This window comes from Anopheles arabiensis, chromosome 3, assembly GCF_016920715.1.
Source record: "Anopheles arabiensis isolate DONGOLA chromosome 3, AaraD3, whole genome shotgun sequence".
Classification (NCBI taxonomy): domain Eukaryota; kingdom Metazoa; phylum Arthropoda; class Insecta; order Diptera; family Culicidae; genus Anopheles; species Anopheles arabiensis.
The window spans coordinates 6,665,468-6,690,789 of record NC_053518.1 but is presented as its reverse complement, the minus strand read 5'-3'; the positions used below and the strand labels follow the sequence as shown (position 1 = coordinate 6,690,789).

At 47.6% G+C, this 25,322-nt stretch overlaps 1 protein-coding gene across 1 annotated transcript in view; it reads right to left on the bottom strand.

The window, feature by feature from the left end:
* Nucleotides 1–4,242: 4,242 nt before the first annotated feature.
* LOC120902370 (putative mediator of RNA polymerase II transcription subunit 12) overlaps nucleotides 4,243–25,322 on the bottom strand; it is a 43,129-nt gene continuing 22,049 nt past the window's right edge. The window contains exons 2-5 of the mRNA XM_040311070.1: nucleotides 22,897–25,281; nucleotides 6,027–6,215; nucleotides 5,686–5,934; nucleotides 4,243–5,599 (exon numbers count right to left, since the gene is read on the bottom strand). Coding sequence (XP_040167004.1) covers nucleotides 5,219–5,599; nucleotides 5,686–5,934; nucleotides 6,027–6,215; nucleotides 22,897–24,159 — 2,082 coding nt within the window. The 5' untranslated portion in view covers nucleotides 24,160–25,281 and the 3' untranslated portion in view covers nucleotides 4,243–5,218. The remainder of the gene's footprint in view (nucleotides 5,600–5,685; nucleotides 5,935–6,026; nucleotides 6,216–22,896; nucleotides 25,282–25,322) is intronic.

The following is a 25,322-nucleotide window of genomic DNA, read 5'->3' as shown; positions in this document are numbered from 1 at the left end:
AAAATAAAGCTTGTTGACATGTTGAGTGGAGGGCGTGTGTGTGTATGTGTGTGTGGTTGTGTTTTCGATTAATCGCAAGAAAAAAACAATTTTATAATACAGGAATGGAAATTGCTTGAAATTAAATGCATTTTTTTATTGGATGCCCTACATCCCCTATGAATATCCTAGTGACTTAATTAAGCCAATATTTTCAAAGGAACATAATTTAATTCAGTTTCATTCTGTAACCTTCACACAAAGTAACGAAAAAAAAGGAAATTAAGTACATTCCAAGCCACTCCCTTTACAGAAAGCAGCCTTCACAATGGTATTGGCAATTAATTACGCTTTCATCAACTTCCAATCAGCAGTCAATTATTATTGGCAGAAAGCATTAGACCCGGAACGAACTTTTGAATGAAGTCCAAGCCGTCCCACCCTGCTTGACCACACCACCACCACGACCGCACGCAAAAATTGTCACTTTCGTACGTTCTCATTATCTTGCGCATTTGCCCGCGGCAGCAGCACCAGCATCCCCACAAGAGACACACGCAAACGCACACACACACGCACGTTTGTGGCTTGCAACAAACTTTCTCCAATTACTGTACGCGCACGAGACTCGGACCGAAGCGAGAGAGTTTGTCGGATTGTCTTTGCAGAAAGGAACAGAGCGTGCGTGTGTGTATGTTTGAGAAGTTGGTCATTTGCGGGGAAGCATCCCAGGGTGTGTTTGTAACCCACAAAAATAATGTCTTTTTAATCACTGGACGACCACACTCAGTTAGAAATGTTTGGTTTTACGGTGGAATGTGTTTCCCTTTTCGTGATGTGAGTGTTTTTTTTTTCTAAACAAGTACAAAAGCCTGATCTTCACTGATTTCTTTGATAGAATTTTGTCTATTTTATCAATTTTTAATTAAACAACATTAGTTTCGTCTCGTTAGCTTCACACCTTACACGCGCTGCTTGATAGCTCACTGATTAATCGAATACCACCCACTGTTCGCGCTGCTTATCTTCACACGCCCATCAAAATACACATAAAACCTCCCATTAACACCTTTCCTCATTAGCGAAATGAGTTATGCGATGTGCATCGATGCACCTCTCTTCGATGCACTTCATCTTCATTGCACCGTACACACAAGCTCGCGCGAAAACAAACCTCTTTTGCTCAAAGCACGACCATCTGAGTGTCCATCCACAGACACGTCTGTTCCAGACGATCACTTAAAGCATACTACTACTACACCCGATCCACCGCGATCAGCACTGGTCGGTACGATCGCTTTCATGCTCTCCGGGAGAAAGAGATCTTTCTTTCTCGTGCATGATTCATGCCTTCCGTTTCGTACCGAGCTGCCCCGATGCCACGAGCGACGAACGATGCAAGTTTAAAGATCATCATCATTTCTTTGCTCGTTTTTCGACTTCCTTCCTTTCGGCGCAGGTCTCTTAGTCAAGGTTCAGGAAGGTCAAATGTTTATGCGCTTACCAGCACGCTTTGCTGCTTGTTTAAATGGGAATGTTGGATGCAGCGGATGCATTCGGACGAGGCTTCGGTGGGATGCTGCACTAAACAAACCCTCGCGCGAAGGGGCGTTGAGTGAGAAACACCACAACGAGCCCGTGAAGCACTCTTGAGAGAAGCATCGGAATGATTTGATCTAACCCCAGCGGGTGCTAATGACCCTTCAGGAGTTTGTTTTGGTTAGCACTAGACATTGATCGAAGTTGAAGAGGACGTGTTTACACTTGAAATGGTAATTAAATTACAAATTTACTAGAAATATCCTGGTCATCCTTTAAAGTTTGCTTCCCAGTTTGTCTAATTAATTGTCTATTTAAAAATATAAATAATTTAAAACTTTGCTCCTACAGATATCACATTTAATGCGCCGTTGTTTCCTTCAAATTTCCGCCGAAAATCTCAACTACAATATCCTTCTACTCCGCCTCATTTACGCATTTAATTTCCCGCGCCAGCAACATCTTCAACCCGCTCGCACACGTCTGTGGGTGACATTCTCCTCCCCTCAAATCTTACTTGCAAATGATAAACGACGGCTATGCGTCACCAGTTGATCGATCGGTGAAGGCGTCACTTTGTCGTTAATCTTTCTCCCACTCCCCTCCCGTTCCGGTGTACTGCTTGTACCGTTTTAGCGCAAACACAAAGATGATTGTTTCTCTCGTCCGGAAACAGCGTCCGGGGACACAAAAACAAAAAACGCTTCCAGCTCGATGAATTTGTGGATCGATTTTTGAAGGGCACATCACACCCTGCCCGAGGTGGCCGCAATGTCATCGACCTCGGCTCGCTTTTAGTGGCGCTTTCCTTCCATTCCGTTTGCGTACCATCCGAAGCACTTCACGTTCCGTTCGTTCCGTTGCGTATTGCGTGCGGTTTACGGCCGGCTGTGCGCTTGCATGACCTACTTTAAGCGTTGATGCACATCGCTTCAAAAAGTGTGCGGCACTGATCACATGGTTTAAGCGGCTTCTTTTCACGTCAAAGTCATGGTAAAAAACCCAAAAAAAAGTAACCTGATAGATCTGGTGAAAAGCACACTAAAACACTAAAACGCCATCGTAAGCTTCTGTTTACTTTTCGTAATTTACCTCAGACATTGTATTGCCCACTGTAAAAAAACAACAACGGAACTGCTAAAAACTATACCACAAAAAGCACTCGAACGAAACAGAAGCAAAAACCAACCACGAGACACAGTGCTGCTGCACAAAAAGCCCGCGACAGATATACCCACAGACCCACTAACCACTAATCATCATCCACCTTGAGAGAGCCGCCGCTTCCGAAGGGAATTAGCTTCGTCTGATGTCTTCGTCTTCGTGTGAGCACCTTCAATTGCATCGTTTCTTTTCCTTTTTTGCTTCTTTGTTGTTGTCGTCGTTTTTTTTCTTTCTCTATTTCCCTCTTGTTTCCTCCTTCCCGCGCGCGCGCACACACACACGCGTTCAAGTGGGGTTTGTGTAGTAATTTCACTTTTCTTTCAATTTCTGGTTTCCATCAACCGTCACACCGCCGCACGTTTGCCCTCAGATGGAAAGTGTTTCCGATCCCGCATCGGTGTTTACTTCGCGGCGTGTGGCGAGGTGAGGCACATTTTTGCTGCCTGAAGGTGGGCCGGCAGGGCGCTGCCTCTTAAACGAAAGTCAAGACTGCTCGTTGTACGCAGGCAAACATGTGAAACAGTGTGTCGGGTGTGACACGTTTGATGAACTGATCTCGGTACGCCTCCGAGAGGTCGCTGTGTTAAGAGCTGGCAGGTTATGTCGACGATGTGGGTTTTTTATTTCATCAATTTCCCCTTCATCACTGATGTTGTGAGGTATGTAACAAGAGGGTGAAAAATGTGGTTAAAGACTGCGGAGGTCAAAGATGCTGGCGAAAAGTGAGGTCAGTAAGATCTAGTGCAATCAATTACTAGTGTGAAGAGGACTAACGATTGTTATTGTTTAAAGCTGAAGTGCAGTACATTGTGTTGATAACTTTGTTGTATTTGGTGCATCTTGAGCGAGCATAAAACTATTTCCAAATATAAATATTACACAACTTAAGGAGTTATGAAATAATTTTTTCCGAAATAATGGAACAATTTCGAAGATTTTCAGAAAGAAAGATAGAGCTTGTAATAGATATTCAGTTATTTTTTCGGTGTCAATCTGAAAGATTCTCTTGCAAATTCAACTATTCAAACAAACATCTTACATCTCAAACACGCATTTCAAATTATAGAATGATACCATATTTCATGAGACCTCAAACACTCGAATAGCAATCAACGGATTTTAAATGTTATGTTTATAATTGTAAGAAAAAGCAATTTGAAGCTAGTGATCCATCACATTTAGAGAAACACTTAAATAAACAATTGAAACGGTCTATTTTTTAAATACGGTTCAAATTTGTTTGAAAATGTTTACTGTTTTTCATTTTTCTTGAACTAGTTCTTCCTAATGATTACAGCGCCAAACGATCAACGTGTACAAACATTGTACTAAACCCCCTTGTGCGATGCTAGCGCCATCTGTTAGTGAGTTTGAAGACCTCATTTGAATTTAACGGCCAATTTATCAAATCAAACAAAAACACAGACTTCCAAAGTTATTTGAAAATAGCATCTTTACAGTTTTACTTTACTATAAATAACTTTTCACGTTATACAAAGGTCTTGTCCAACTATTTATTTACTGTGATATATTTAAAATAAAAAACCAACATCAGTGTCGTCCCATTTTTTGACATAACAATTGTAAGCGTTTAATAATGATAATAAAATATTATTCATATTCATATATAAAAAATACACCTAATACGTACGTATGTATAAGCCTACGCAATGGAAAGCATACATAAAACAACACTCTAACATAGAAATCATTATCGTGTATAGTTCTGATTGATCGTTCCGAAGTCGTACCTCCACTCTGTACACGTTTGTATATAAATTCTCTTTCCTCATCTATTTCCCATGCATAATAAAGCAAATACGACATCTAACGTGTTAAGAACGAACACGTAAACGTAAGCTCCAGTGACAATCTCTAACGCAAGATAACACATACACCTTGTTAGATAGGTTCAACACACCGAACATAGACAAACATTTAACATTTTTTGTACACCCTGCACGCTACAAGACGCTTAAACCTGATAGCCTGATAAAGAGCTGGCTAGTGTACATAAGAAAGGCATAGCTGCTCTTGGAAAAAAAGCCGCCGATAAATATCTATCACTAAAGCTTGTACAACTTCTCCACGGACACAATCAATGCACACACTCACACAGATATAGGGACGGCAATAAGGACGATAGAAGAGAGCGCAAGGATCAAAGGACCCACTCAAGCAAACACAACCATCGATCTCTTGTAAGCCGTTCCCGCTGATCATCATCACCATCATTGCGCTTAGTCATGATATGCGTGGAGAGTGGATTTTGCCTTCATCGGCAAGATCGCTCTCTAGGAACTTCGCCTCAAATAAAATCGAACTCTTCCTGACTCAACCTGCTCTTTCTTCGTGTCGTCCAAACATCGTCGTCCCATCTAAAACCCTGTCAGAGTGCTCCTGCCATTTGTGTGCCTTTCATTCCCCCCTTCTTCGCTATAATTAATTTGTACATCGTCCTATTTCGAAATAAAAATGAGGAGTATGCATCAGTGTAAGCCTCACTTTTCTGCCTCTCTGTCCACCAGCCACGTGCTTAGACGTGCTGATCGATACCGGTGTTGGGCGCGTCCTCCAGCTTACGCCACACAACGTTACACATCTCGCGTACCAGTGCCTTCTCGCCGTCGTCCAGCTGATCCGGTGGAGTGTTGCCGATTCGTTCCCGCTCTAGCTGCTCGCGTACTTCCAAAACCTGCAACGCTCGTACGACCGCTTCGGGGCGGCCGGAGATGGGATCGGGATGGGAGGAGGTCGTTGTCACCTGCCCTGTGCCGTTCGTTGTGGCACCGGCGGTGGTCGTTGCACTATTGTTCAGCACTACCGCTCGTTCCTCCTCTAGCTGCCGTATCCTCGACTCAAGTGCCCGGACGTACTGAAGCGTTTGATCGCTTAGGGTCGATCGCATGTTTAGATCCTATGTTGGAGAGGGGGGAAGACCCGAAAAAGAAACCGTATAAGATTTCAGCTCTTCCATAAAGCGTATTTCACACAAGAACTTACCATTCCATTACGTCCAAACTGCGCAATGTTGTGCAGGTTCTCGTCGGCATTCGTGCTAGAACTGCTGCCATCGCCGTCGTCTCGAAGCGGGACGGCCGAATTGCCCGAATTACCACAGCTAGAGCAGACCGTAGCCGTGCGACCACCTGTGTTGTTTCGTTCCTCGTCCAGATACAGGCACAGCTCCTTCAGCTCCAAATTGTCACGGATCAGCTCCTGCTGCTTGTCATCCAGCTGTCTCAGTTTCGTCTACAATTCCAAAACACAAAACATGATACACACATCAGCATATTGAGGATGTCATTTCAAGGCCTTTGAGGACCTCATCTCATCCAACCTACCTGATAAGCGGAGACCTCCTGCCGCATAACGCTCGCCGTGTACCTACCGAACCGTTGCCATTCCCGGGCCAGCTTGCGTCCCTTCTGCCGGTCGTCGTCCAGGAAGCAGCACAGATCTCGCAGCTCCTGATTGTCATCGCTTAGCCGCTGATTAGCCTCTTTCAGTGCCCGTAGCTCGGCCAGCAGATTCTGTTTGGGCGTTGTCAAATGCAAAGGAAAGAAAAAAGGAAACGAACGCATGAATAAACAATAAAACTCGTTAAACGCTTTAGTTGAGAGTTTTTGACCAGCTTCTTGTGGAATTCGCTCCAGACATAAAGAAGCTCCCCGGACTCGGTTGATTTAACCTACTTCAGAAGGAGACATTAAGCAAACAATCAAACACACACACACACAGACACGGTGGGCTACATTTAACAGCAGGCCCCATCCGGCTTCCATTTAACGAACTCTTCCCAATCTCACCGTGCGTCACGTTTGCGTGATGATACGCAAACCCCAAAACGTGGGGCGCGAACATGTGCGCGAAATGGGAACCCTCACTTCAGCTCTCAACCACCAACACCACCACCACCGGAAAGAATGTGAATCGTGTGTCGTGAAAAGTCACGTACGGTGAGACTAATTTACATTTCATTCTATTACACTTCCTCGGTGTGCGACCGGCCCTCCGGGCGCTTGAAGCCGCGGCAAATCAAACGCCTTTTTCGGGTGATAATGATGGAATCTTACCGAGTGTTGGGAGGTTTTTTCGTCTTCGCTTTCGCTACGACCGCCACTTGAAAGCGGGTTTGGAAAGTACCGAGACACTACCGAGTGTAGACACCAGACCACGATCAACGCTGGACTCTTGGCGGTGTGTTTAAGTGGTCCTCCCGCGATCGTGTGGCGCATCTTGAAGGCGCATCATGATCCATCATTCCTGGGGAACTACACACACAGATGGGGGATGGAAAATCGTGTGCTTTCAAATTAGGAAAATCTCTTCTACCGTAACACATGGCGCTGGATGCTGCGGAGAATTATATCTCCCCATCTTCCATGATCTTCCCCACAATCCCGTCGACCACTAGCGAAGATGTTCCGGCGAGAGGAAAAACCTCTTCAAAATCGCCCACCACAACCACTTACACCACACACACACACACACACACACAAGATGCTTTCTTCCGACTTGCCTCCAGGCGGGAGAGGTCCGAATTCCCGCACATGCAGATTGCTGAGCATGGTCCGCCCGATCATTTTCTGGCTGTTGACCTTTTCTCTAGCTGCCGCCGCCACTTGCTGGGAGTGGGAGGAGGGATCATGCCCACAGGTAAGCCGGGTGCAATATGGTGCGGGTGAAATGATGAGCCACGAACCCGGCCTGACGGTGAAATTGGACGGCAGGAAGAATGTGGGATTGAGAGAAAGCAGAAGCATTCCTGTATTCTTTTTTTGATTCCGTTGGGGAGCTTTATACGTTGAGAGTTATATTGTTTTATTATTGGATTTTTGAATAGGTCTATGAGGGTGCAATGAAGGTTGAGCTCTAAACGTTAAGTTTAGGTTTATTCTTTGTTTTCGTAAGATTAGATGCATTTTTAATGTATTAAGCCCTGAATTTAATAACGCAATATTCTAAATATGCAACAATCTTCCTTCCAATAGGTCATAACCTCGAACAAACACAAGCTTTCCCCCCAAACAAACAGACGAAAATATGTCTTTTTAAATATCTTTATGATAATTACCCTTCTTTTACTACGTGATAAATGACTGGACTGCAGCCTTGCAGCCTTGACTGATATTATCGCTGCCATTGGCGTAACGCAAAGGTAAAATTTAATTTCCTAATTAGAAACACAACACCCAACAACTAATGAGCTAATGAACGTGCCCCCCCTCGAGGAAAATAATCATCCAAAACGGTCACTAACAAATCGCTTACACGCTTACAGCACAACAGCCTCCGAGGAGTTGAAGTGAGCTTAAGATAAATAATGCAAACATGTGTACATGGCAAGCAACTCAACCATATAAAATCCGGCCAAACCTACCGAACCGAAGCTCCTTCTGCCGAAGTGCCTGTGCCAGTTTCGTATTAAATGGCCCTGAAAAATGAGCTATCAAACGAGAAGCTTACGAGGTGAGGAGTTGCAAGCCTCGCAACATCCTCTCCGTTTTGGAGATGCATCACCAATGAAGATTTTTAGTTAAATTCTAATAAGCATTCACGGTTGTAATTGCTTCACACTGTCATCCTTGAATGACAAAAATAAATCTTATCATCAGGTCAAAAGAAGGTCATCTTAACCACACTCCACTCTTCCATCTAACGAGATGTAATTATTACCACAAAATCAAACACGAGTAAATACAGTTCTCACATTGATTTGCAGTCGGCCTCGCCGCAATGCAGGCTGGGAACAAAAATGTGATCCAATTCTTCAGATGTTTCTGTTCCCAGCTCACCGCAAAACCCACAAACCCCGCCAAACCAGCGAGTGGAATCGATCCCAAACCACTAACACCGAATGGTGTGTGCGCGTCAGGAATGGCAAGAATGAGGGGTATTAATTTTTGCACAGCCCAAGCTTTGTGCCTCATTTGGCGGCGTTTCATTCAACATTCACCTGCGCAAAAACACACACACACTGCGAATGGTGCGCGGATCAGGTTTTGCTTTTCTCTTCCTTCTCCAGTGCTCACACGAATGGAGTAATTTCCACGCTGAAAGAATCCTGTCCTAGCCCCTCTCTCTCTCGGCTGCCCCTACATCTACTTGGGAAATCGTACGATTGGGCTTATAGTTAGTCGGTGCGAATTAAAATCGAAGCAAAAGTGCAGCGCAATAATCTTCACTTGTGCTCTGGTGCTTTGCGTTCGGAATTTCGCTTTAATTATCCTCTACCCTTCAGCGGTACGCGCAAAGCAAGCCCCAACTAGGGGAGATGCAACGGGATACCTTACCGAGAAAAGGCGCACGAGGAAGCCAGGGGAAATGCGATCGATCGCGAGGTGCGATTTATGAAACGGTAAATAAAATGTTGCTTCCTTTCGGGAAACGGAGTGGCGGGAAGCAAACACAACAAGCCACAACCAAATGCAAACATAGAACGATCTAAAGGGGGTAGCATGGGAGCATTTGGAGAGCCTTCAAATGAGAGTTCGATACCGTTTCACCATCCCCGGGAACGGGGCAGGAAGTAGCAAATTTATCTCACCATTTTTTCTTTCGATTTTTGTATTTTGTTTTTGATTCAAGAATTGTGTCTGTGTGTGGAACTGGGATCTGTTCTCGGAGCCGAGGTTCGTGCTTGGGAAGATTCGTTTTGCTTCTTTTTAATGCCATTTTTCTACGACAAATTGGTATCTATAAACCCAAGACCCAAGACTAAGGACAGAGCTGTAGATGGAAAGAACATTTTCTCTCTGTGGTATTCAGATTTCTTTGGTTATGCTGACCTCTTGCTTTGTTGCAATCTGTTGTGCTTCATCTGTTATTGCAACGCTCTGTGAATGATTAAATTAAATTGCTTTTCTCTGTTCCGGAAATGTCCAACCACGACGTCCCTTTGTACACTTAAGCCTTCTTGGAGTTGCCGTTTTGTTAGATATTGACATAGGTATTGCTATGAAAAGAGAACGCTTTTGAGGATTAAATGAAATTAATTATTGAATTCTCAATAAAGCGATCATTCCTACATAGCAGCTCCAATAACATTAACTATCGTATGCATTCTTCAAACATATTTGTTCCTCATAATTAACATAAAACGGAGGTAAAGTAAACCAACAGTTTCACATGTATTTCCACCTCTGTATCAAGCATCCAACCACCAAGATAGGAAATAAACGCCAAACCAAACCAGGCTGCACCTCTTTTTGATTCCCCACTGCTCTGCAGGAATCCAATTTTCTCGCCTCTCACATTTCTAGCCACTACAACACCCAGGAAAGGCCACAGCAAAAACACTACTCACCAGAAAGCTTTGAACTATCGCCCGGGTGGAACGGTAGGTCGCAGCGTAACCGTCAGCGCCACAGACACAGAGAACGCTGTCCGATCAATTGAAATTAATTTCATTGGCCCCGGGATCCAGTGCCGTATTTGCTCAAGCCCCTGTGTACACCGCCGGTGTTCCACCGATCTACTTTTCCACCTTGATCGTTTTCCCTCCGATCGCTGCAAAATGCCAGAAATAATACCCGCACAACCGGCCCGATGTCACGATGTAGTAGTGCGTTGGCTAATACTCAATCTGGAGGGCGTCTTTTCGCCCTTTCCCCTTTTCCCCCCGGGGCACCCTAATGATCGAGTCGTTCACACTTTGCCGCTAGAAATGTTACAAACTCCACCCATAATTATCCAACCCAGTGCTAGGGGGGCGCCGCGATGGAGCTAGTGGTAGGTTGCATTTATGAGCGATTTATTGAGCGATTGTAAATTATAATTCGTTAATTGCTGGCACCTTCGGGCACGAGTCGCCGATACCCCCCATCCCCCTTTGGGGATTGGATTTGAGAAGGGAAACAGGGGAAGCGATTTTGCCGTGGGAGTTCCTGTCAAGCGTAAAACCCACCCGGTAACGTTCACCCATAGACCCGCGACGTGCCGTACACAATTTGCTCGACCTGCGACCGAAACCAACCCCACCGGACCTAAGAGGGAAATAATAGAAGAATAAAAAAAAACCGGCCCACCAAAAGGTGAAAAGTGTTTTCGATTTACTGCCCGCTAATGTTCCACTTATGCAAGTAAACATAAAACGGGACCCTTTCGGGAAGGGAAATCGCTCGCCCGCCCGTCCCGTCTGCTAACTGTCCGTTGGCGAAGGGTTCTTCTTTCACAGCTTCAAAGGGAAACCTTCAAACCATTCTCTTTGTGCCGCATTTTTCAGTCGTTGTTTTTGTTATGCCTGCCTCTTCTTCTACTTCTTGTCTATTCGATTACCATCTCCCTGTATGCGCCTTTCCTGGTTCTCCTGGCTGCTTTTTCTTTCATTTCTTTCTTACAAATGTGTTTCCTGCTTCAATCAATCACTCTCCAGTGTCATCGTTTTTCCCATCTTTTTCTTGTGCCCTTCAATAGCAACCACTTTTTTTCTATTTATTCTAACTTTATTTTCTCCATTTAACCACCGTGAGGTTCCCTTCTCCCCCGTTCGTTCCACATGGAAAGCGTTTGTTTCTTGCAAATGATGTTTGAAAGGAGGACAAAACAACACAGCCGCGAGTGCGGAGCACGGAGTAAACACAAGTGATATTAGAGGGGAGCGAGAGGGGGAAAAGAAAACACCAACCCCCCCTAGAGAGTCGTGTGGAATTTCGAATTGGGTTCCGCCGCAGCCGTGCACGTGACACGTGACAGGAAGAGGAGCAGAGGCAAATACAAACAAACGCGTAACCTATTTCTCCGTAGCTCCCTCAATGGTCAACGGTTTTGTTTGGGTCTTCATGGCGAGCGAAGGGCTTTGGACATCCTTTTCCCCTATTTACAACCGAAACCGTTCCCGTAACAGCTGTTCAAAGTGCTGGTAGCAAATGACTCTTCACACTTTTCGGTGCCGGTGCTGGTGCGGGTGCTTTAATTCAAACCATATGTGAGGGAGCTCTAAGCTCTCTCCTCCACGCCTTGTATCAATTATCATGCTTTCTGGAGATCCCGGTAAAAGGAGATCTCGAGAAAAACGTTGAACAGAAAATTGACATGTTTATCGATCACCTCAGATCTGGGATGAGCTGATCAAGAACACCTCAACCTGAAGATCAAAGAGCAGAAGAGTCCAAGGCACGCGCGCTCAACTTCTGAAGATGACTGGTGTTGGCCCGGTTGAATTTGATAATAATCTCTCCATTTCATCTCCAGTTTCATCTAGCACCCGGAACAGGATTCTTGAGTGCTACCCGAAACGGTACAGATGGATCGGATTCCGAAACGATCCCATATAGAAGCGTTACGTAAAAGTGTTGGAATTGGGTCATTCGCTGGATTGTACATTCTATTTATGGCTATTTATTTATCCTATTCCGCTTTCGTAGCCCTATCAACTGTGTAATGCACGCTGCTTACATGCTACCAGCAGTTTATGATCATCTTGGGTGTTGAATGTACACAAACATGTGCTGAGTTTGTTTATAAAACATCGTTTTGTGTTGCCCAGAGCGTCATATTTCAACATTCTGACTGGCTGACGACATATCTCCAGCGTTGTGTCCCTTTAAAAAGTGCTGTAACAATCAACAAACATCAGAAATGACTCGAAAGTCATCTCAACATCTCAATCAACCTTCCGTGGTGTAGAATTTTATTCGCGTCAGTTCCGTTAATGACTCTCTCTGCTCTGCTTCTCTAATGATGAATTGTCTTTAACAAACGATATCCTCCCCGCACAGACCGCACAAATCTCTTTCGGGGTAAATAATCACTTCCAATCTTATAAACATATTATCCACACACACACACCGCATAACAACAATCACAACAAAAACCCTTTTAATACCAACATCCTGCGGTGTCGGTAATCCCTCGACTCGACAAAGAGGGAGACTCCCACTCCGCATCTGCCCTAGTGAATTCCAATACACACACCCAGAGCGCCGCATCTTGCTCACCGGCACACCGGGGCCTGACCCACTTCACAGCACACAGTGGTTAGAGCTACTGGACCGGTGCGTAACCACTGATTAGCCCCTTTCCCCCCATCGCACAACACCCCATCATAAACACCTTCCGAAGAGCGGGCGGGATGTCCTCCATCCGAAGAAGATGAAGAGATTAAAAGTCGTCCAGCGCCTGAAACCCGAAGCCATGTCCATCCCTGCGTCATCAGCCGTGACCGATTCTTGATGAACCGGGGGGGGAGGGGGGAGGTCTTTTTTCTGCGGCCCCCTTTTTCTCAGGCGAATCAATCAGCCGGTCGGGTAGGTTGCGGTCTCATAAATCCAATCGAAGTCTCCCCGGTAGCCACCCGGTGCGTCGTCCGGAAGTGCTCACGACCCCGCTCGCGCGAGACCCCGTTTTGCTTACGCATGCACACCACGCGATGGATGATGACGATGATGATGATGATGATGGCGCAGTGGCAGAATGGTGGTGTCAGTTAATTAAGTGTACGACCGTGTACACCCGGCCGAAGCCGAGGAAGTTAGTCTTCTAATAACGAATGCGTCCGGTTGAAGGCCGCCGGCACTTGGCAGCGTCCGGCTTCACATCTAGGGAGATGCCTGCACCAACAGAGGAATGCCGTGCCATCCCTTGTTCGCTCTCTTTCCATTTCTCTCTCTCCCACCAGCCGGACAACACAACCCGACGGACCCGTTTACACATGTTTTGCAGCCCTGCACATGGGCTGCTTCTTCTACCAATCTGCTGCGCAGGCTTGGTTGGGAGGCAAGCACATATTCTTCGCCCTCTCTGCCGTGGGACACTTGGTGTCCGCAATGGGTCGTGGGAACTGAAATTTGAAGACGTCCACAGCGCGACATCGCAGCATCACACACACGCCCTGGATCTCTCTCCCCGAATGCCCCGAGATGCTCTACAAAGTTACACACAAGCGCGCGTTTGTGTGAAACGAGCGATGAGTAGCAGCAGTCGTTTTGGCTTCGAAAAACTCATGTAGGTCATTTTTTAACCAGTGATCCCAGCTTCCAGCTTATCCAGCCCGATTTGTCAGCGACTCCCAAGCGCTCCAGCAAGCACGCTCACTCACACCATCCATTAATCATCTTTTCTTCGCCACCTCAATGGTGCAGGACAATTTGTTATACTTACCCAAATCGTCTGCACCCCGCACAAGTCCGACGGCTGAAGGATTAAACCTTATTCAGCACAGAATCGGATCCGCTTGCTTGCCCCAACAGGCCCGGCAGGATATAGTGATGATAAAACGCTTCAAAGTCTTTGTGAGCATTGGGCATTGGAGTTGGCCTTTTCTTCTCGAAACACTTTGTATCTCTGCGCGCGTTTCACAGTGAAGTCGTCACTTGCTTTAATGAGACCGACCTGTCATTAGGGTGAGCGTGCGGGCGAGCTTTTCAACGCCTTCCAGCTTCCACACAGACATCCTCCACCGACTTGCCGAATGCACCAACTCCCTCGCGCGCATCGTTTTTCTGTCCAATTGAATAATGACACTAATGGTGCGCTGGTGGTGATGATGAGTTTGATGATGGTAATCATCGCCCAAACGAAGCCCAAAACTGGAACCGTTTAACCGGCATCATCGCTGTTTCCCTTCTTTTTTTGTTCACGCAATTGCAATCTCGCAATGCTACTACCCACCCGGTGAAGTGGTTGCAATTTTGTACCGTTTTACCACATTTTTCGCTGGCTAGTTAAATGTTTCCCAATCTTCCAATGAATCCCCACGAAGTACCCAACGGCCTCGAGACGAAGGAAACGCATCCAATTAGCCGTTCGATTCCGGTATCGGAAATAAGCCATCGTGGTGGTGCGTGGTCATCATTGCTTCCGCACGTTTCTCAAGCAGCTTCCCTTTCCCTACGGTCATCAATTTCCATCGTATGACGTGCGAGTGCGTTGGACCACAAAGTCCATACACACCACCGCCCGAGCTCGAAAATTCCATAATGACAACCGGTGGGTCCGCAAGTTTGCCAAACCCCCTCGCAGACCATGAATGAAACACATTGTTGAGCCCGGCGAGCCTGTGTTTGATTGGAGTTGGCAGTGAAAAACACCCCGTACCAAGGGGGTAAATATTTGCCATAATCTCAATGCTCGCTTCAGGTGAAGCAGCTGTCCGACCGCTTGCGCAGTGAAGTGCGCGAGAAGCGCAAAAAGATCGATCGAGGAGGAGACTGACCCTGACGCAGGGGCGACTATGTTGCGCACACGATCGATCATCTGTCAGCCGAAAGAGCCGAAGAGAGAAAGAACGATACAGTGGAACAAAGTGGAATGCGAACAAGCCGGGACCCGAAAGAACGCTTCACCTGTCCCGGTGTCGAAAGTCGGCGCGAAACGCCAGTACCCGGGGGCCAAGAGAAAGATACCCCGCGGTGTCGGTGAAGTTGGTCACCGATATTTCGAGCGTCTTTCAAGCGCAAGAAGGCACCCTAAAGGGAACCTGTTGCAAATGGAGTACTGGGCTGACCTCTTCCTGACCTGGGCCGCGTTCGTTCGTTCTTCTGCTTTCAACCCGTAAAAAGTTTATTGAACTAACTTCATCAGGCGAACCTGTTAGGTAGTGCCTCTTGGGCCTCTTGGGCAGTGTAAGTCCGGTGACTGTATCGACTTTGTTTTTACGAGCCCGTCTTCTCACTTTCTTTGCGTAACAACTGTAACGGATTTGGTGTACTGCGCACTGTTTGTTCAACAGCACTCGTTTTTATTCGTTTTTAACAACAGTTTGTGCGATAATTTACAACACAAACGCTTCATTGCCGGCTCCCGCAAGTCTTCGCGCGTAACCGAAAGCGTAATAAATACGTTACCAATAAAAAAGACGCTCTGTTCCTTCCTGTTCGTCCATTTGTACCGGTGAATACACTAACAAGACATCCACCGATGACATCCATAAAGCGATCTGCGCAACTCAATCCTGCCAAGTCGTCGCCGATGGCGATATTTGTGGTCGTAAAGTATCGCTCTGTCTCTCTTTCAATGGTGCCTTGCACACCAAAACTTCACCACCTTCCGTTGCACAACCACAAGCGATGCGGATTGAAGTGAACATGTGTAATTATAGGTGTAATTTTATGGCTGAAGCGTTTGCTGCAGTAGTGTGACCCTTAGTGCAACTCCACCCAGCCCCACACAGAAGAGGTAATTTATTCTCAGACATAGACGTATGGGGCCCTGTCTAGTGCAAAATACTTTCCATTTCTTCTTCACAAAAGAGGGATCTTTAGCATATTCTACGCCGACTCTGTTTGATACAGGGATAGAGCAGGCGAATAGGCTGATAAAAACCGATTCTTATGCTCCTCCAACCATGTCTGCGCTTCCCATGGGATGTGATGACGTGATTTGAATACATTTGTAATAATTGCCGCCATGGTCTCACTTTCCTTGGGCGGCCATTCTCTCACCGGAACTGGGCGAAACTTTTTTTCCCATTGAGCGCCATTTCCCCCATCGGATGGGTATGGTAGTGTGTTATAATTTAAAAAAAAGAAGAAAAAACCCATTTCCACACCCACCGATCTCGATTCTAGATTGCAAAATCACCCCCTTTGCTGCAGCATTGCAAAAGCCACACCTCTCCAGCATACCGGCAACCAGTCGACCTCGATCGGTTGCGCTGCAGACGGGAGGTTTACACTTTCACCGATGTGCATTTGGGCTTTGCACAAACTGCGAGAGTAGAACGCCTCCGACGGCCAACGTCCAACGTTCCGTTCGTTCTTCCCACAGAATGAGGTGGGCTGCACCGGACACCCAAACACTCCGAGAGCTCCGGTTTGCGGTCCACTGCCCGCTGCCCCGTCACGGTTCACGGCAGTTTTGGGCGGTGGGAATCGCGGGATGAATGAATTATGTTTTGTTTACGCCGCAGCTTTGGTGTATGATTCGTTGCAGACACACAAAAAGGCTTCCCCCCTCCCCGTTTGAGTGGAGCACGAGCACGAGAGGAAACGGAAACAAAGTGGGTGAAATGTCACGCATGTGACTTTTTCATACGATCGTAAATTGATCCTCCGCAAAAGTGCGCAGAAAAAAAAACACAGACATGCAGACACATTCGCAGAAAACGTGTGCCCTTTTGCTGTTTTTTTTGTGTTATGTACATATTCATAACATTTACAACACAAGGTATCCGCCCTGTATCTAAAACAGTCCAACGCGTCATACCACATGGTGATGCTAGTCCAACCCATCTAAACGCCAAACCCTTCTCTCTACGTACGCGCACTAGTAGTTTGCGTTGGCGCAGCGGTTAGGAGGCAAAAGGGTTCGTTAGACTTTACGACATGACTCACTCCTGCACTCCAAGCCTCGTCGTCGTCGTCGTCCGTCGGGCCTCCCTAATCAAGCAATTGCTCAAACGACGGCACGATCCTCCGACAAACTCCGCACTCCAGCCGGGTGGAAGTGATTATTGTCATTCAATAAACCGACACGAGACAGGGGCCAGGCACCATCAAGCATCAACATAGATCAACACACCACGATGAATTCGGCAATGCTAGAATCGTCCGTGGGCGATCGGTAGTTACACTTACGCTTGATTAACGATCCAATCGTGCAGGGCAGGTTTGGGCGACAAAATCCGAAGCGGGAGGCTCAGAAAACTCCCCCAAAAAAGGGGTGTGTGTGCGCTAGACGCACACAGATCCAATTCCGTTGTTTCTTCAATCTCCGCTCGAGATTATCAAACGAAACCATTTCGTTCGCTCGCTCCGTAGGGCCTAGTATTTGTGTGGGTGTATAATTCGATTTCCTGCTCGGTAAATTGATTGGAGAGCGGTACAGAACGTGTCACTTAACGAAACAACGGTGCTGACACTATCGGGAGATCGGGGCGGGAACGGAACATGAGACATCTCGACGAAGGGAATTTATGACACCGAATTATGGGAAGCTAAATTAGCTTTCATCAGCAACACATTCACATTCGTTATTGATTTTTTTTTCTATCTCTACAGCCTAGATATTACTCAAAAAAGGCCATTTTGACTTCTTTACAAACACTCAACACCTTGATTTGCATACAAATAGGCTAAAATATTCTCTAAACATTCTTGACAAATAATGCTCTCTTCACACAAACACACCCAAAACGCAAAGCAAATTTAAGTGTCTCATTGCATGACTTGCTTTCAAAATATCCCGTCCAAGCCCGACTTTTTTTTTGCGAAACACCAACTGCTAAATGCGTACACCGCCCTGCGTGTTACACCCAATTTTCATTCAAATTCAACAACAAAAACTACACGCTAATTTATGCCTGCCAGGTAAATCTCATCTCGCCTTCCCCCGGCAGCTGCTGTGCTACAGGGCGTGCTTTATAGGCGTGGGATTGGCTTCCGTCCCGTTCCCAGACTGTAATCAGTGCGGGTACGGCGCAAAACGTACACGACGTTCAAGCATTACAATGGTATCACAATTCTTAGCCACCGCCATCCAACCAACCAACCAACCAACCGACGATCGTTTACGTTCCCCTCGCAGTAATGTTTAAATGACGAAATTGCAGAAAACAGCAAGCAGCAGCATGCGTAAACAATGTTTTATTTGCGTATGGCGTGATTCGGGCAGCTCACACACCGAGGGCACGCAGAGCGCACGACCCGCTCGGTTGCGAAAGAAAGCGATAAAAAAAAGCACAGACACTGGGCGTTCGCCAGCCAGTTGCCAATGTTTGTTAATGCAATTAAAGATGTTGTTGTTATGACGTTGCGTACCTTTATTTTTATGTTCTCTGGTCACAGCACAGCTCCAACCAATGCGCGTTGGTATGTAGCATTTTGTTTGCATGCGTTATGTTAGTTTTTAGGCTCCGCTTGTTTCGGGGACTGAGCGACACACATCCACCACACCACAAACCATTGCCCAGTAGGTAAGGTGTGAGTTGACTGGGCAGTGGAAACTGGACTGGACTAGTGAGCAGGGTAATTTTGCTGCCAGATGAACTGTGCGGCAACATTCCAGCGCATTTGGAAGGAAACGCGCAACAATCCCCGAAAAATCTGGCCAATTTCGGTCCCCGAAAAGGAAGCGACACAATTCTCCACACCGAACAGGGCCATGTGAGCGTGCCGCGAGGGGAACCTACCACTCACCGGAGGTGAAGAAGGAAAACCCCTTCAAACCCCAAAAAACTCGCTTGCGGTGCGTCATAATTTTGGTCATTATGCTCGGTCAAACCACCCATCCCCATCCCCGGTTTGAACGTCCGTTTGAAACCCATGGACAAAAATTAAGATAATGCCCAGATTTATCGAGGCTAGAGCCCCTCCGCCATCAGCCTTCGTTTCGGACCCGCACAGTCACACAACACCGTACAGTGGTAGAGCCGATCTTTTTTTTGAAAGTCACAAAACACGCAAACACGGTTCAAACAAACGGCGGCCACCAAACGGGGTAAAATCCAAAATTCCCATCCACCTCGGCGACCCTGGGCGCCCAACACCGACACACACAGAAACACACGCACGATCATTAGACTAACCGGATTGCGGTGGTGCGGTGGAATGTTTCGTTTTTCCGCAATTGCTAATAAACGGGTGCGAAGCGAACCGAATGGGCATGCGTGGAAAAACTGACACAAGTGTCTGAGAAATGGAGAGGTTGGATGAGAGAGGAAGGGTGAGAAGAAAGAGGCAAACAAAAACAACGACAAAACTACTTAATTTGCACTGCCCTGATGGTTTGCACTGCCTGGGAATGGGGCAGCAAAACGGCACAGAGGTCTTTCTGAGAGCATGCAATTCGATCTGGACGTATGGTGCCGAAAGGATGAACAGCCTGAGCTGACCGTGACGTTAGCTTAAGCCGGTGAAGGGTACTACACACCAGCCCCAAAGCAGAGCGAACGAGAGGTGAGAAAACGTCCAAAGGGGAAGCCATACAGCCACTCGGCTTGCGACTTGCAATTAGATGTGACGGGGCAAACGGAACGGAGAGATGCCACCGAAACGAGTAATTGAAATTTCATTAAAGGCTTCCCAAACTGACCGACCGGTTAACACTCTCAGCCCGCACAGCGCAACAGCTGCAGGCTGCAGCAATCTCTGACGGCAGCCGCCGTCGCAGCGCACGCAAAAACGAACGACTTCAACGCAAGCGACGAACCCTTACTTTGGCAGTGGAGCGGATTTGAACAGAGAGTAGTTTTTGGGTTTTCTGTTTGAACGAACACTTGCAGTCGGAACCATACCATCCGGTACGGCTCTTTTATGATGTACCATCGCTTCAGAACGCATTAAAAATTGAAGCGCCTGCGCCCAGCTGGTTCCGGTGTGCTTCGGAACCCAGCACACGCGACCATACGGCGAAGGGGGAATGAGAATTCTTTCTGTGCAAGGTGTTTTTACGAGCCATTGCTACCGGGGGCAAAAGTACCGGAAATAATATGTTTTCCTTCGTTTATGCGCACATGTGAATGTTGTCTGCGTGTGTGTGTGCTATTCTTTTTATTAATCTCCTCCCTTCCCCAACGTCACTTTCATTATTAGCAACAACGGGAAGCGATAAATTGCACCAGATTAGACCGGGCTCGAACCCGGTACTCTCACTTTTGTTTAGCTTCTACACGTCGAACCCCAAACAGTGTCCCTCGTTTCCGTTTTGTGTGTGTGTGTGTGTGTTAAAGGGAGAGCGTCGTGTACGATGAAATGGCATTTCCAGTGCCCAGTGCTCCGAAAAAAACGAAACGTTCCACCCTCCGTGGCTTTATTTATTGCCCTTTTATAAACTATTGTACAGAGAGTTCTTTCTTTACTTTTGGGAATGTTTTATTGCTGTTTTTTTGTTTCATTTGTTGCTTCTCCGCTTCCAAAGGTTTTATTATTTGCCACTGTCTCCGTTCTCCTTCTTTGTCTGAATGGTGTGTGCCATCAGTGATTTAAAGATAAATGGACTTTATTTAGCATTATGACGCTTAATTTGCGTGTCTTAAATGGCGACCGTGTGAATTGGCACGGCCGTATCGTAAATGGTTTTATTAAGAGTGACAATGCCGGACGGGGTAGGGAAATTATCTAACCTATTAAGACGATCAGAGACACATGATAAATCGTCTCAAATGAAGACACTTTGAAGCTATTTTCTTTGGTTGTTATTAATTGACTTTTATTCTTAAACTTTTACTACCTTTTCTCATCTAATTTAGTAAAATCCAACCATATTCTTCTCTTTCTCTTAACATCCAACGAACACAACCATCACGGAGTTCATACGTCATAGCACACACACACACAAGCACAGCATCATAATGCCGAATGAAATTAACCTAACGGAGCATTATTACTGGCCGTGATCGGGCCCGGCCACCAAGTGCGCGGGAATATATGTATATATCTGCATTGCCCCCCCAAAGCCCCCGAATCCGCAAGCCAAAAAGCAATCAGCAAGCAAACACGAAACAACAAGAAATGATCGCTTCTTCTCTCCCTTCTCTCCCAGTTCATTACACACACACACACACACACACACACACACACACAAACACACATATCATCGCAACGCAAATGCACAGCGAGCTCGTGTGCATGCGGCTACAAAGTTGAAGCATTTGTTTTTATTGCTTCGCGATCCGCGGGTTACTACCGCCGCCGCCGGTCCGGACCGTCCACCGGTTTTGCTTGGAATGCCACGTACGTATCGCGCAGCCGGCAGGTCCAATCGGCAGGTGAAACCGTCGGAAGCTGCCCCGCGAGGGAGCGCGATCGGAGGGCTGATTAAGGGTAATTTTTTCCCGACTTAATGAAATAATCGTGCAAAGAAGCTTTTTACGGCTGGCGAGAAAGAGGCGAGAAAGCGATGACCTTTGTTTGCAAAAAGGGTTTTCGGGGTTCGCTGGATGTCGATTCCAAATAGCCTAAATGTCGCCCTCGCGTGTGTTTTGTTTGGAAAAATTTTCGTATTGGAAAAGGTTGTTGTAAGTAAAGCCCTGAGCAAAGCCTGCAAAGCATGGGAAAGTGCAGAACAATGAAGCAACGTACACGACACGTTCGGTATGTAATTTTAATTTGATTTTAATTTTCACTCAAAATTCACCATGTAATGCTGCTCTTTTCTCGCCGCCGTCCGTTTTTGGTTATGAAATTTCTCTCACAACCGGGCTTTTGCCCTTTTCAAAGGCTCGCCGTATTTTTCAACACCTTTCTAGATGGAGCTGCACATTGAATGGAGCAAAACATCACACCCCGGTTCAGGCAAAACACCTATTTGTACGGACCTAGAGTTGCGGCCGTTTCGATTGTGCCCTTCTTGTCGGTCTAATCGCAATCGCCTTTCGTAAAGCAAAACTCATTCATCATAATCAAAGGGCTTGTACGGGGTGGACTACATTGTTTGAGGTTGTGTGTCTGTGCTTGGGGGAAAGTCAACGGCGTAATGGAAGCACTCCACCTTCGGCACGGTGGAGGAGACACTTTAGATGTGCCGTTTCCCCTAATGGAGAACAACACGACAATGCTACAACAAGTCCACCAGCGTGACAATCGTACGGAAACGAACCATATCGAATTGACAAATTGCGCCCACTGGCACCGGAGACTTTTCGCAAAGCGCGTGACTCACAACAACAACACAGAGATGACAAAACCGGGGCGAACCAGCCTCTAAACGGTTTTAGAGATCGTGTCGGAAGATAACTTTCCTTTTTTTCCTTTCTTCCCTTTTAGTGTTTGTGTCGCAAACAAGACATCGCATGGTGGATCTTTAAAACGAGTTGGCGACCCCTCCCGTACACCTGACTCCTTGGCAAGACACATCCAAAAGCAGGGAAATCGCATCAACACACACACACACAAACGGGGACATTTTTCGGGTGAAATTTTATCACTGATAAACAACACACACGGCCAGGGGAACAACTTTCGAACCAGTTACCAGAGACGGGACACGCACGGGTCCATTGCGGGTCTATCGCGCCTTTAGGCGCCCCACCACATCCAGAAATCAGTCCCACATCACACATCGATGGCGAACGGGCGGGAAAAGGTCAAAAACTTTCTCCTTCGTTTGGGATCGAACGGGAGGGGTGGACACTCCTGCCCGCTCTCTTAAAGGTAAAAGCGGGAATGGGCTGTGCCCACCCGGCATTGCGAAAACAGGTTTCCCGCTGGGTGTAAACACACGCGCGTGCCTCTCACTTGCAATCCCATTCCTCGATGTTCGATCCGTTCGAAAGTCCCGCAACCTGTCGGATGCACCAAACACTCCCGAATAGGGATTGGGATGCCAACTCACCTGAAAGTGCCGGTTCTGCTCCAGCGCCGAGATGCGTCCCCCGCCACCACCTCCACCCCCACTGGATGAGGTCGGTGTGGAGGAGGTTTCGGACTCCGCTTTCCGGACAAACTTCAACATTTCCTGGTTCTGCTGCTGCTGCTGCTGCTGCTGCTGTGCTGATTGGTGCTGCTGGAGTGTCTGAACCGGATGCTGGGACTGCTGTTGCTGAAGCTGCTGCTGATGGACACCGGTCGCAGTGGGCAGGTGGGAAGGTTGGGAGGGTTTGTGCAGACCCGACCCGTTCGTGGTCGGTCCGTTCGCACTCGCGGGTTGACTACTTTGATGCACTATTGCCGTCGTTTGATGGATGTGACCGGCGGAGGGACCGTTCGATACCGGTGCCGGTTGTTGGGCTTTCGCGTGCGCCAGATGAGCCTGCAACGATCGGGTCGAGCTGGTCGTCTGATCTTCCGAGGAAGACTCCGAGCTGAGCCTTGCGTGCGGTGCTGGAGGAAGATGATGTAGCGTTTGGATTTGCTGCTGCTGTTGCTGCTGTTGCTGATGGACAGTGATCGTAGCCTGCTGCGATTGAACCGGCTGGCTCGCCGGAGCCGCTGGACCACCGTTCACCAGTGGAGGTAGATTCGAGAAGCGGATATGCTGACGGGGCGCAAGCAAGCGGGATGGATTCGACGGCTTCTTCAGATGCTCGCCGAAGTATCCTTTGCCGGTGCCGTTGTACGCGAGTCCTCCGTTTTGGGCTCCTTCCGGTCGTTGGTAGGCTGCTTTCAGGTGACCGCCGTTCGTGTACCCGTTCTTGAGGATACCTCCCGGTGGGTGCGGTGGTGGTTGATAGCGGGGCGGTATGTGGCTACCCGGTGCCTGGCCCGTCCCACCACCACCACCGGCCGACGTTTGCTGGGGGATACCGCTCGGGGACTTTACCAGCCCACCACCATTGAGGGCGGACGTGAAGATGCCACCGCCAGGATGGTGCCCGACACCGTTCGACAGTGAGGTCGTCACCACCGTACCTGATACTTGCTGATGTTGTTGTTGCTGCTGTTGCTGTTGCTGCTGTTGGAGGTGCTGTTGGGCTTGTTTGAGTTTGTGCTTGTGCAATTGCTGCTGAAGATGCTGCTGCTGGAGCTGGTGATGGTGCTGTTGCTGCTGTTGAAGCTGCTGCTGCTGCTGTTGCTGTTGTGTGTGCGGTTGTGATTGCTTGCCTGTCAGACCTATGATATTTCCAGATAGCTTCAGGTTGCTAGTATTCGTTGTCATGACTACGGGGAGAGGAAGCTGGTGGGTTTAGCGAAGTAGAAAAGGCGTTGCTGCTACTGCTGCTGCTGCTGCTGGGTGTGTCTGAAGGCGACGGTAGGGTCTCCTCGGGCTTTGCGATTCTTTGCTCCGGTTCTTCTGAAAACACATACACTTACACACTCACTCACTATATATCTCTCTCTATCGCTTCTTTACGCTCCCAGGAAATCGTCCAGACTTCCTGCGCTGACTGATATTCTCGCGACCAACCATAAACGGAACCACTTCAAGCTATGCAGCGATAACGGCTCCACTACCCACTTCAGGAATGCTTGCTTGTAACTTGCACTCGCCTTGCACGAAAAACACTCCACAAAACGACAACGATTCTTCTCCAAAACGACACTATCAACGCGTCTCGCCTTTTTTTCCTACTTTTTCCACCCCACAGGTTTCGTTTTCTATCACAAAATGCAGCCACTTCTTGCCGCCTAGATATCACACCGCACTGGAGCTACCGGGAACGACGACACGATCACTGCACACGGGACCTTTGCCTGCGACACCATCGGACACCACGCGCAGCACCGATGACCAGCATCACCAGCCTTCCCGGCCGCACCAAACATTGTCATCGACCGCTCGCGTTCCTAAAACACCGACTTCGACGCCGAGCGCAAAAGGGAACCCGAAAAAGCTCAAGCTTCCTTATCATCCACTTACACAAAAACACACACACACACAGACTGGCCAACTAGCCTATCGCTCGCTGCTAGTTACCTGTCGCAGGTCTAGACAGAAAACATTCACCTGATAACGTCGCAAACGAGCTTTTCCGTGTTTTATCTATCGCTCAGCACACCGAGGCACTGAGGCGAGTCCGATGAAGTCCGTTCGGACCGTCCACGCGATGGCACGGGAGGTCCTGCCCTGGGGCTGGAGGCTATTGCTGCTGACACACACACAAACGGTTCACAACGGTGGTCCGTCTGCGACGATCGTGTGTCGATCACTGGCAGACGCTGCCGGCCAGGGGTTTCGATTTTCGACCACCGATGGCGATCCTCGAGTTTCGCGAACAGGGCTCAACACACACACACTTTGGCAAAAGTTCCGCGTGTGAAGGGAAACCGTCGATGGAGCCTGAAAAAATGAAAGGAAAAGAAGAGAGACGTGAGTCGTGA